The 12,124-nt window shown below is 47.0% G+C and overlaps 1 protein-coding gene across 1 annotated transcript; it reads left to right on the top strand.

The window, feature by feature from the left end:
• Positions 1-1,541: 1,541 nt before the first annotated feature.
• CDC42EP2 (CDC42 effector protein 2) lies at positions 1,542-11,640 on the top strand. The gene is made up of 3 exons (XM_026716472.2): positions 1,542-1,616; positions 8,869-9,111; positions 9,784-11,640. Exon 3 carries the CDS (start codon positions 9,795-9,797, stop codon positions 10,494-10,496), a length of 702 nt encoding a protein of 233 aa, XP_026572257.1. The 5' UTR covers positions 1,542-1,616; positions 8,869-9,111; positions 9,784-9,794; the 3' UTR covers positions 10,497-11,640.
• Positions 11,641-12,124: the final 484 nt, after the last annotated feature.

The following is a 12,124-nucleotide window of genomic DNA, read 5'->3' as shown; positions in this document are numbered from 1 at the left end:
GTAAGAAAACCGGGCAAAATTCACTTAAATGAGCGACATTAATGTTGGGCTCAATGTGGTCATAAGTTGAGGACTGCCCATATGACACCGGTACTGCCCTTGAGATCTCCACACTATAAAAAAATTTTTTAGCTGATCCAGCAAAGTCATTTCCTCAGAACAGATTTTGAATTTGTTTATTTTCCACTCCATGTCTTTAGGGATTGTTGCCTTTATTTTTATTTATTTTTCCCCTACTGATTCTTCCAAAATTTGCAAATACCGACACGTGGAAATGCGACGGGGGAAAAGAACCTTCCCAAGAATTCTGCCTGGATCCCTTAATTGCATTTTAATGATTACAGCAACCTTGTGAGGATTGCCCCCCAACAGAAATTTAAATGCTAGTTCTCTCAGGCCACCCAAAGCGCAGCTTATTTTTATTATTATTTTTTTTTATTTGGAAATCTCACACTTTTGAACCTGGCATTTTATTTCTTCTGCAGCATTGAGGGCTTAAATGGATAATAACAGAGTGCCACTTCTCAAAACCACTTGGATGCCTGCAGAGACACCTGCAAGAAAAGGAATTTAAGAGATAAACAAAACATCAGTCCTGAAACTGCACGTTTTTTTTTCCCAGTGGTTTGATTTTTTTAACCCTAAAATCCACAGTGAGAACATTTCTTTTTTGCAAAGTGGGATCGGTTTTTCAACTTGCCAAGAGTGGGAAGGGCAGTTAATAGAGCTATGGTACTTTTGAAAAGAATCCTGTTCTCTTTTTCTTGGCTCTTTTAGCCAAGAACTGATGTCTTAAGACGGAACATCAAACCATGGTTAAACCAAGTTGGTGTTTCAAGGAACGTTAGAATAATAGTTCTAAGATCCCTAAACTAGAAGACTTCTAGGTTCCTTCGAGATCTATAATAATAGATCTAAGATCCCCAAGAGTATCTGAATGTTGGCAAGACATTCTAGACAACTATTTGTCCATGATGATAAATAGTTGTCTGTCTTGGGCAGGGGGTTGGACTAAAAGACCTCTAGGTTCCTTTGAGGTTTATAATTGTATAATTTTTTAAAAAAAAAATCCTTTTAAAAAGCCCTAAACTCTAGAAGACAAAGACCCTAGGCTTGGACAAGGACAGTAACTCCACAAAATGGCTAGAAAATGTTAGGCTCAGAGAGTTATATACATCGGGGTTAAATCACAAACCATGGTTTATAGTTCAACTATGAAAAAGGTCATCTTTGCATCCTGTGTGCTATGAAACTCTTTTTGGGGTTTAGGCACAATGTTCGATTTGCAAAGTCTGTGTGCAGACGACACGCCCTCACCCTCGAATAAAGCAATGACCCAACCAACCTTTGACCACGATCGAGCCAAGAAGCCACGATCGAGCCAAAAGTTTCTCGGAAAAGCTTCCCCAAGGTGAAAAGCATCGGCGGGGAGGGGCTGGGAGGCGGGGCTGGGAGGAGGGGGCGGTCCGGATTTATCGCAGCCCGCTCGGATTGGCTGAGGCACGCGGAGGGGCGGGGCCTAAGGGGTGGCGAGCGCTGGCCGGCGAGGCTTTTAAGCTTTCTGCGGGGAATTGGTCGTGGGAACGCGGTTGGATTTGCGTGCTCCGCTCGGCTGGGTAAGTCTTTGCAAGGGAACCAATGCAAAGTTGGCCTGCGCGGAAATTCGTGTTTCTTTTTCCCCCTCCCCTTGACTTTATTTCTTTATTCTTTTTCTTACTTCCTCTTTCCCCCCCCGACCCCTTTGGGAAGGAGAGAAAGCGCTCTGTCCATGCTCAGAGGGGCTCTTGCTTGGCCTCCTCTGTGGGTTGATTCCCCCCTCTGGTTTCCTTTACTGACACCCCCAAAAAAAAGCGGTTCCGCGGCTCGGATTAGGTCCGATTTGAGGTCGGTCTTCCCGATCAGGGGGTGAGAAGGAGAAAAAGCGCTCTGTCCATGCTCAGAGGGGTCTTGCTGGACTACCTCCCCCCTCCCCCCTCCCCGGGGCAAATCCTGATTCTCCACTTTCGTGAATTTGGGCGCTCCGGACTCCCTTCCCACGTTCCCGCGGGGCGTAACGTGTGAATGCGTGGGAGGGGGGAAGAAACGCGGGGTTCGTCTCCCGCTTCTTGGGAAGGGAGTGAAACCCGCATTTTGGCTTCTGGGACGCTTCCAAAAGCGTCGAAGCGGCCTCCCCCCCGCCTTTAATTCAAACAATGTATTGTTGAAGAAACTTCTCGTGTGTGTGTGTGTGTGTGTGTGTGTGTGTGTGTGTGCGTGTGACAAACCTAACCACGATTCCAAGTTTGCTTGGGCTGTATTTTTTAGGGTTTTTATTTTCTCTCTCTCTCTCCATTCCTCCTCCCTTGGGCCGGCGGGCATTCTGTTATGTTGTAAAAAAAATTTTAATTTTATTTGCGAGCCGTTTCCGCAAGTTGTTTCTTTCTTTCCAAATCACTTCAACCTCGGCAAGCGCTTCCCCAAAGGCAAACAAACACCCAGAAAACCCAACAACGAGCCCTTCTGAAGCCCAGCCCTCCGACCCAAGCTGGCTTAATCTTGGTTCAACCCTGGCTAATTAATTGGCTTAGCGGAGAAACGATTCAAATCCCTTGCCCCGATCGGCCCAGGACCTTACGCGAATAAAATCAAGTTTACTGGGGAAAAAATAGAACCGCTGGGAGTCGGTTGGTGGGGTGGGTTTGAATCCTGGCTTAAGAGGGTCGTGTGAACCCAGCCAACGTTTTGCAAATAGATTGGGGGGTGGCGTGGCACAAACACCACCTGGGTGTCCTTAATTTGGTCCCACAGCTGTTGACAATCCAAAGTTGGGGTGGGGAGGATGGGCTGCTAGGGTCCCAATGTTGGTCTTGGCAGGAGAGCTGTCCTTTCAAAAGGCACCCACCCTTCATAGGGCTGTGTGCGCCTGGGCAATTTTGCTCTTTCCGGGGTAGACTGCTCCTGGACCTGGAGGTTCCATTAAGGGCTTAAAGGGGCCATTTGATTAGGCTTCTCCTGTTTCTCCCCTCCGTTCCCAAATTTGTCAACCTGGCTGGCCTCTTTTTGCAAAGCCGGGTGTCTCGGTGGGTGCAAAATGGAAGAGAAAAAAAACTGTGTGTGTGTGTAGTGTTGTGTGCGTTGTGTGTGCTGAATCAGCCTTGTCCAACCTTTGAAAAACAAAGTCCCCTCTTCCAAACCTTGACCATTCTGGAAATGGATAGTTCCAGCATCCATAAAGAAGATCGGAATGGAGAAAATATTCTAAACTAAACTAAACTTTTTTCTCTGCTCCCCTTCGCTTTCTTACCTACGGCTTAGCAACCACAACTGAGCTCAAAATTTCCTGTGGCTAAGCGAGACATTCGCCCGATGAGTTTTGCCCCGTTTTACGACCTTTCTGGCCCCGCCGTTGTTAAGCGAATCGTTGTGGTTGATCCATTAGTATCCTAGTTGTGAAACGAATCTGTCTTCCCTGTGGACTCGGCTCGTCAGAAGGTTGCAAAAGGGGATCACATCTCTCACACACACACACACACACACACACACACACACGGGGCCCTGCCACTGTTGTAAACATGAGTCAGTAGCCAAGGGTCTGAAATTTGGATCCTGGAGATGTTGCAACGGTCCTTAAGCGTGAAAAACTGGTCGTAAGTCTCTTTTTGGGGTGACTTGGAACGGTCACTAAATAAACCGTTGTAAGTCCTACGGCTGCATTGCACGTTGCCCGAAAAAGCGGCCACGTTGGATATCAGAAGCTCAGAAAAGTGCTTTGGAGCAATTATTATTATTTTTCTTCTTTTTGGTGCAGGAAAACTCTGGAAAGCTTAACAAATGCGACAACGGGTTTTTTTTTTTGCAGAGAGACGACAATGCTTGTGCCAAAAAAAGCAGCCAAGCCGCCGGCCCCCCTAGTTTTTGGAGCCTTGTTGTTTCGCACCCCTTGCTACATTCGGGACATGCAAAGCAATCAGCAACCTGACAGCTCTGGAATTCTCCCCCACTCCTTTTTGGGGGGGAAGAGTGTGTGTGTGTGTGTGTGTTTTGCAGATGTTGTAATGCTGAGCCTTACGCAACAAGGGTGGAGTCTCCTTAAAGCAGCCTCTGATCTGTCCAAACACGGCCAAGTCGTGTAACACACACACACACACACTCTCTCTCTCATGCTCTTGCGTGTGAGCGGCTTGACTCACATCCCAAGAACACGACGTCATGCCTGGTGGGAGGGGGGGGAAGACAGGAGCGCCCCTTCCTCGTCTCCCAGCCTTGCTGTGCCTCCCCCCCAACTCCACGGTTGGCGAAGCCCCCCTCTCCTTTCCTTCCCATTTCATGCAGCGTGCAAAAGTTTTGTGCAAACCTCTCTTTAATCCTTTAAATGTCCCCCCGGTCCCGTCCCATTTTGCCCCGTCCTGGTTGAAGCTAGCCTGAGCTGCAATTAAGCCAGGCGTGGTGATAGGGTTAAGTTGGAAGATCTTCTTAAAATGGATACGGAAATGTTGGGTGTGGGATAATTGAGGTTGGTTACTTTATTTTATTTTTCATTTTTGTTTTAAGAGCTGGCCTGCTGGTGGATTTGAAGAACAGCTGGGGTGGATTCCATGCTCCGGACTTAATAGGGATAAGATCTGAAAAGGGGGTGGGCTGGATTATCCTTACGTAGCTGCAGGGCTGTGAAACGAGGTGGTTTAAAGCACTAACCAGGTTTAAGTTGGCTGGCATCTTTGCCATGTGGCAAGCTGGGGAGGTTGAGGATATTTCAAGGCATTTGCCAATCTTGATGCATTTTGGTGGTTTGGTCCTCGCCAAGAGTTTAGTTCTGCCCCTTGCACAACATTTTGATTGTGGTTTGTTCACAACCCCGGTTTACGGCTTGGCAATCCAAGCCATCCGTGAATTCCGAGCTTGTCATTTAGAATGCAAACGTAGAAGGAAGTTGCCAAAAACGGCGATTAGAAAGTCTTTTTCGAGCTAAGGAAATATAATTAAAACCACGTTTAGTTGTAATCCTGACCGTGCTCACAATTTTGGGGGAAAAAAAATGTCAGATGCGTAAGGTTTTTATGTTGTGTTACCGGTTTTGCTGTGGAGGTTTGTTTAAGACACCGTGTTGTGTATATGTTTAGTATAAATAAATGCTTCCTCATTTAGCTCAGAGGGCTCTATTAATCCGTCAGGCTGGGATTAGGTTAAATTGTGGTTTTGTGTATTTGTGGGATGAGGTTTTTAAGAGCATGGCTTTAAAAAGAAGCCACTTCCCACCCCAGGCCAACATCTGGCCCAAAAATTCATGATTGAAAGTTTCCTTGAGTTGTTGAAGGTGGTTAACTCAATTGTGCCTGATTTTACAACCTTTCCCCCACCCCCACGGTTGCTAAGCAAATCCCTGCAGTTGTTAAGTGAATCAGGTGGCCATTAAGCAAATCCATCCCCCCCACCATTTCTTCTCGGAAGCTGGCCAGGAAGCGTAAATATGTGGCAGTTGCCAAGTCGCTGGGTTTTGATCACATGCCGGTCGTAAGTGCAAGGACTGGCTGCGAATCAGTGCCGTTGAAACTTCACGCGGTCGCTAAACGAATAGGGGTTGTAAAGTGAGGATGGCCATTTGCAAACATCCCTGTGGTTACCGGCCCAGAAATTTTGACATTCCAAAAGCCCATTGGGTAAAATGTATTCCCCTTAACAACCACTGCAAAAATGATCCACTTAATGACCGCAATGAACTTAACCATAATTCCAGGCTTCATTACAGCCGTAAGTCGAGGACTGCCTAGAATAGCAATGGAAAAAAACCCCATATCTTTGCTCTCTATCTGTGAGGTCGTAACCTGGGTCAGATGAGGAAGGCTGAGTTGGTTTTGCAGGGCAGCTTCTGTAAAAATGTTGGGTGTGTCTCTGAATCACACGGAAACGGCTAGAAAGATTAACCTGGCACGTTGGTGAAGCTGGCAGGCTGCCCGGGGTTGGTTCCAGTTTGGCCCGGATTCTTTCTCGTGCTTCTTTGGAAGCAAAGCGCCTTTTGCTGTTTTAGCAAGAATAAAAACGTTTCTTCCATGGCCTCAAACCCAAGGATTGCAATCTGAATATTGGCTGCAGGGAGAAGTCAGAGAAGAAAGAAAGAGAGGGAACAAGGAGAGATGGATGGAAGGAAGGAGATTGGAGAGAGGGAGGAAAGAGCAGAGGGAAAGGAAGGAATAGAAAGATGGATGGGTGGATGAGAGAAGAAGGGAGAGAAGGAAAGAAAGATAAACAGAAGGAAAAATAAAGATTTAAGGGAGAGAAGGAAGATAAAAGGAAGGAAATAATAAAGATGGATGGAAGGAAGGAAGTGAGAGGAAGGAGAGAAGAAAGGAAGATAAAAGGAAAGTAGATGGATGGAAGGGAGAAGGAAGAAAATATAAACAGAAGGAAAAAGATTGAAGGGAGAGAAGGAAGGAAATGATAAGATAAAGATGGATAGAAGGTGAGAGGAAGGAAGAGAAGGAAGGAAGGAAGATTAAAGGAAAAAATAAGGAAGGAAGATGGATGACAGGAAGGAAAGGTTGGCCGGGGAATTCTGCAAATTGAAGTCCGTCCATCCAAAATATGTGTCAGCCAACCAAACCTGCAGAGGTGACCAGCTGGACCCCAAGCCAAGGTGTTGCCCTTGCCAAATGCCCCAAAAATGCAGCCCTGGGTACCAGCTTCTCCAAAATAGAATAATGAAAGATTCCTCCTTTGGATGTGAGCGACAGATTATAATTTCAGCCATGGATGTTTTCAGACTCGGGTCTTATTAGGTGAAGAAAAGTTCAATTCTTCAGGAAGCAACAGACATAAAGGAAGGCTCTAATTACATTTAATTAAAATAAAAGAAAGGGTTCAATTAACTATGAAAGCACAGGGGTCACTTTTCTGGGTCAATTACAGCTGGTTTTTGTACGTATCAGCACAAACATACACATGTATACTTAACTGTGTGTGTGTGTGTGTCTGTATATACATTTATATATATATATATGTTTATATATGTATAAATGTTTATATATAAATAAATAAATAAATGAAATGAAAGATATATGTGAAAGAAAAAAAGGCAAAAGAAAAATAGAAACGAAAGTAATAGAAAGAAATAACTTTTGAACTTCTTTACAGCAATTATAACTACAATTATGAGGACTTTGTACTTGATTGTGACAGCAAAGCTCTTGTTTCTGAAATCCACCTGGTCGTCAAAATCATAAGTCCATAAGGACTTTGCAGCAGTCAGCAATAACTAGGTACTTTCCTTTTTCTCCAATCACATGGACCCAATTGAACCATCTCAAAATAGAAAATGGAATTACGGAGTCAGAATTGAACTGCTGGCAGTGGGCAGTTAGTCTGTAATACTGCATTCCAATCACTGAGCAACCACAGGTCTCGGAGAGAGAGAGAGAGAGAGAGAGAGAGAGAGAGCACTTAGACTTATATACCGCTTCACAGTGCTTTTACAGCCCTCTCTAAGCGGTTTACAGAGTCAGCCTCTTGCCCCCAACAATATGGCTCCTCATTTTACCGACCTCAGAAGGATGGAAGGCTGAGTGAACCTTGAGCTGGTCAGGATCAAACTCCAGATAGTGGACAGAGTTAGCCAGCAATATTGCATTATAACCACAGGAAGGGAAGGGGAAGGAAGGAAGGAATAGCATTCAGACTTCTATACCACTTCACCTCGCTCTCTAAGTTGTTTACAGAGTCAGCCTCTTGCCCCCCAACAATCTGGGTCCTCATTTTACCGACCTCAGAAGGACGGAAGGCTGAGTCAAACTTGGAGCCTGGTGAGATTCGAACTGCCAAACCTCTGGTCAGCCAGCAGTCAGCAGAAGTCACCTGCAGTACTGCCCTCTAACCACTGCGCCACCACGGCTCTTAGTTGTTAAGTGAATTGCTGCCGTTGTTAAATTGGAACCACGGTTGTTAACTGGATCTGGCATTGACTCTGTCGGTAGGTCGCAAAAGGGGATCACATGACCCCCGGGACACTGCAACCATCATAAATGTGAATCAATTCCCAAGTTGTCTCCGTTTTGATCCACGGGGCTGCTACAACGGTTGTAAGCGTGAAAAAGACACAGTCCTTGGGTCGCTTTTTCCAGTGCCGTTGTAACTTTGGACGGTCACTAAGTGAAGTGTCGTAAGTCGAGGACTACCTGTTCCTAGCATCCCAAGCAGACTCCTTCCGGGCTCCTTTCCTACCCGCACAACCAGCCTGCAAGGTGGGCTAAGTGGCAAGGGATGTTGTGAAGGACGGTGGCCGCCCTGGGCCACCCAGGAAGCCTGAGAACTGAGTCAACCCAGTGATCATTTCGGGCAAAGGAATGGAAAGGAAAAACCCTGTAATTATCTCGGTTAATGGCTGGGTAGGACTTAACGCAGCTTAAATCAAGCAGTGGGGTATAAAAAGATAGGACTGGACAGGTCAGCTCAGGGTTTCACAGCCGATAATCATTGTTTTTGTGATTGCTCTCGTTTACTTTTAATTCAGAGCGAAAAATCCAGGTAGTCTTCAACTTAACGACCATTTCATTACCACCGCCGTTCCGAGTTGCAACGGGGCTGGGGGGGGGAAAAAACGGCGACTCGGGGCTGTTCCTCGCACTTGTAGCCGTTGCAGCATCCCAGGGTCGCGTGATTCCCCGTTGGCAACCTTCCCAGCTCCGGCTTCTGTGTTGATGTCTCGCTTAATGGCCATGGCAAAAAATAAAGATAAAATCACTAAGTCGCTAAGATGGCTTCTCTCCTGAAATCAAAGATTACTGCAACAGCTGGCTGCGAAGAGCTGGATTTAAATAAATCCCTTGCTGGGGGATCTGCCCAGCCTTCAAAACGGGATCGTTTGAATTTCATGGGGGTTGTTGTTTGTTTTCCCTTCAGTTCCTCGCACGTGGGTGAGACGATGGGGCACGGCTGAAATCCTGCCAGGTTCTCTTTCGTTTCGAACACGAGGACAAGCGTGTTTGATCTGCGGAAGGATCAGAATGGTGCTCCGGTGCTCCTGCTGAGCGTCACACCTGTGGATCCACGAGGCGAAGCTTCTTCAAAGCCTCCCCACCAGAAGGGCAACTTGTGGAAGCCCCTCTGCGTTGAGCAGATTTGGGGAAAATTGGTCTTTCCGAGGTGAGTTTTGCCTGCATTTTAATTTTGTTTATTTATATCCCGTCTTTATTGTTTGGGCAAATGAGTCAAGGCGGCAAAACTATGCCAACGCACCTTCCCTGTGAGGTGAGTTGGTTTCAGAGAGGTTGTCCCAAAGTCATGCGGATGGTTTTAATGTCTATAGCAGGACTAGAACTCACCGTCGCCTTTGGGGATTGGCCCAAAGTCACACGGATGATTGCAATGTCTAAAATAAAACTCCCAGTCTCCTGATGACTGGCCAAAGAGGTCACCCAATTGCTTTCATGCCTAAGGTGGGACTAGAACTCACTGTCGCCTGGGGATTGGCCCAAAGTCACACGGATGATTTGAATGTCTAAACTAGAACTCCTAGTCTCCTGGTGATTGGCCTAAGCAGTCACCCATCTGGCTTTCATGCCTAAGGTGGGGCTAGAACTCACCGTCTCCTGGTGATTCACCCAAAATCACCCATCTGGCTTTCATGCCTAAGGTGGGGCTAGAACTCACCGTCTCCTGGTTTCTAGCTTGCAGCCTTTAACCAACTCAAACATGACGGGATCCAGTTGGGGCAGATACAGCTCGTCTTTGCGTTTCCAACCGCCCACTTGATTAGTTTCTGACGGTCCATCCAGACCTTTGAAATCCTCCGTTTCTTCTGTTCCCCCTTTCTAGTGTTAGGCAAGATGGCCGCCACCAAAGTGCCCATCTACCTGAAGCGAGGGAGCCGCCGAGGCAAAAAGGAGAAACTGCGCGACATTCTCTCTTCCGAGATGATCAGCCCTCCCCTGGGGGATTTCCGGCACACAATCCACATCGGTAGCCAGGGGGAGAACGACATGTTCGGAGACATCTCTTTCCTTCAAGGCAAGTTCCATCTCTTGCCCAGGTCGGAGAAGGTCGATGCCGATGGGAACCGACACTACGTGGTGCCCTTTGAGTTCGCGCGGACTTCGACGATTTCGGGCTATGAGCCGCTCTCGTTGGACATCCCTTCGCCGCTGCTCAAGAACGCCATTTCTCTACCGATCATTGGCGGCCTGCAGGCGCTGACCTTACCTTCCGCCCAGGCCCCGCCCAAGCCACCCCGCCTCCACTTGGATGACAAGGACTATGCTGCTCCGCCGACAGAGGCCCACGCTCACCCTCTGGCCACCAACGGTTGGGCTTCCGAAGCCCTTGAGGACTCCAAGGCCCCGGCCCCTCTGAACGGCTTTGTCGAGGGGGAGAAAAGAGACGAACCCTTCTTAACTCATGCCGGGTCTCTCCTCTCCCTCCACGTAGATCTGGGACCCTCCATTTTGGATGACGTTCTGGGGGTGATGGAGAAGCACCAGACTTTGGAGGCGGACGTGCAGGACTCTGGGAGACAGGCGATTCTGACATGAGGATCATGTCTGCGAAAGGACTCCTAAAAACAAGGCCGTTTGTAGAAGAGGGTTGTTGTTGATGTTGTTGAGTGGGCTCTGTGAAGTGGAAGCTGAGGATCTGTGTGTACGTCTGAGGAAAGATGCAATTCACGAAGGATACCCTTGCTTCCAGTCTCTCCCTTAACTAACTTTGATGCTTCGTGCGTCGCCACTCCCAGTGTTGACTTTTGCACCCTGGGCACGACAACCTTCTGCTAAGCCGCTTTCTTGCCCTCCACCAGCATAGGTGTGCTGGAGGAGGAGGAGGAAGCACGTGAGAGATGGGCTCTGCAGTTCCACCAAACCTGGAAACATGTTCCTTCTTCATCACCGATTTATGAACGGTACCCTTGTTTTCACCTTCCCATTATCTAACTTGGATGCCTCACGCATCACAACACCTGATGTTGACGCTTGCAAAACAACCTTCGGCTAAACTGCTTTGTTGCCTCCTCCAGCACAAGTGCTGGCCTGCTTGGAAGAGGAAGAGAGGAGCATGGGAGATGTAGTCTTTAGTTCCACCCAACCTGGAAACACGTTCCTTCTTCGTCACTGATACGCTACCCAATCTGTGCATCACAAACTCCTAATTATTGACACATCCCTCTTTACCTAAAAGGAAGAAGGAGGACTGGGGGAAAAACCAAAAATTGTAGCAGCCAAAAGTTGTGTTGATCGTACTTTTCTTTTGTGCAACAGGGTAGATGAGAATTAGGTTAATGTTGGCTCAGTCGCCTTGGGTTGTTAATCAGCCTTCGAAACAGCCCTGCGAAAGAGCCGTGTGACGCAAACCAAGAAGCCCTCTATGTTGCAATGCAAAAGAAAGTCAGACTCCGGGCTAAATTTTGGTGGTTTTTGATAAAAGCGAAGTGTCATATCGCTCCTTGGGGTATGGAAGGCTCAGGTTTCACAATGCACAAAAGCCAAAAAAAATGTAGCTTGCACAATTTCTGGCTGTACGGCATCTCAGAATGCCGAACAGATGCTCCAAATTTTCCAAGCGTCCCCTGTGGCTGCCAAATAGTGATTTATTTATTTTTTATTTTCTTGACGGGAAACGTTGTGATCCCTGATAAAGCCACAATCTGCACCATATGTCTGAATTAAATGTAAGTTGAGCCAAGGCAAGTTTTTCAATTCTTTTGCTGAAATTGGGAGGTGATTTTTTTTATTTTTATTTTATTTTAAAGAATTGCACACCCCCAAGGTCAGAAAAACACGCCGCTTCTCCAGGTACGGACGAGATGACACTAAAACTGTTTTTTGTGTGTGTTTGTTTTCCATTTATTTTTTCATTTCTTTATTTCCTCCCTCCCCGGAGAGCCTTGTTAAATGGTTTATCTGACATCTGCCTCCATGTCTAGGATAACCTAGAAAGATTTGTCCAGCGTGTTTTCAAGGGAAGCACAAATAATCCTTCCTTGGACCAACAAAAGGACGCTTTGTCCCTTAGTGGGTGTCTTCATACTCCTTTTATCCTGTCCATCTGTTGTTGTGAAAGCTGTTTTTTGCCGGGAGATCACACATCTCTCTTGCATAAGGCTGCCGGTCCTTGTGAGATGCAGAGAAGGCTGTGTTGTGGGATTTGAACCCCCGTTCCCTCGGGC

This window comes from Pseudonaja textilis, chromosome 16 (genome assembly GCF_049901715.1).
Source record: "Pseudonaja textilis isolate UNSWEBS1 chromosome 16, rPseTex1.2, whole genome shotgun sequence".
Lineage (NCBI taxonomy): Eukaryota > Metazoa > Chordata > Lepidosauria > Squamata > Elapidae > Pseudonaja > Pseudonaja textilis.
The sequence above is the reverse complement of the archived record's forward strand: the minus strand, read 5'-3'. Positions and strand labels throughout refer to the sequence as shown.

Coding starts and splice junctions, on each gene's coding strand:
- CDC42EP2 (XM_026716472.2), top strand. CDS start 9,795: ATGGCCGCCACCAAAGTGCCCATCTACCTGAAGCGAGGGAGCCGCCGA.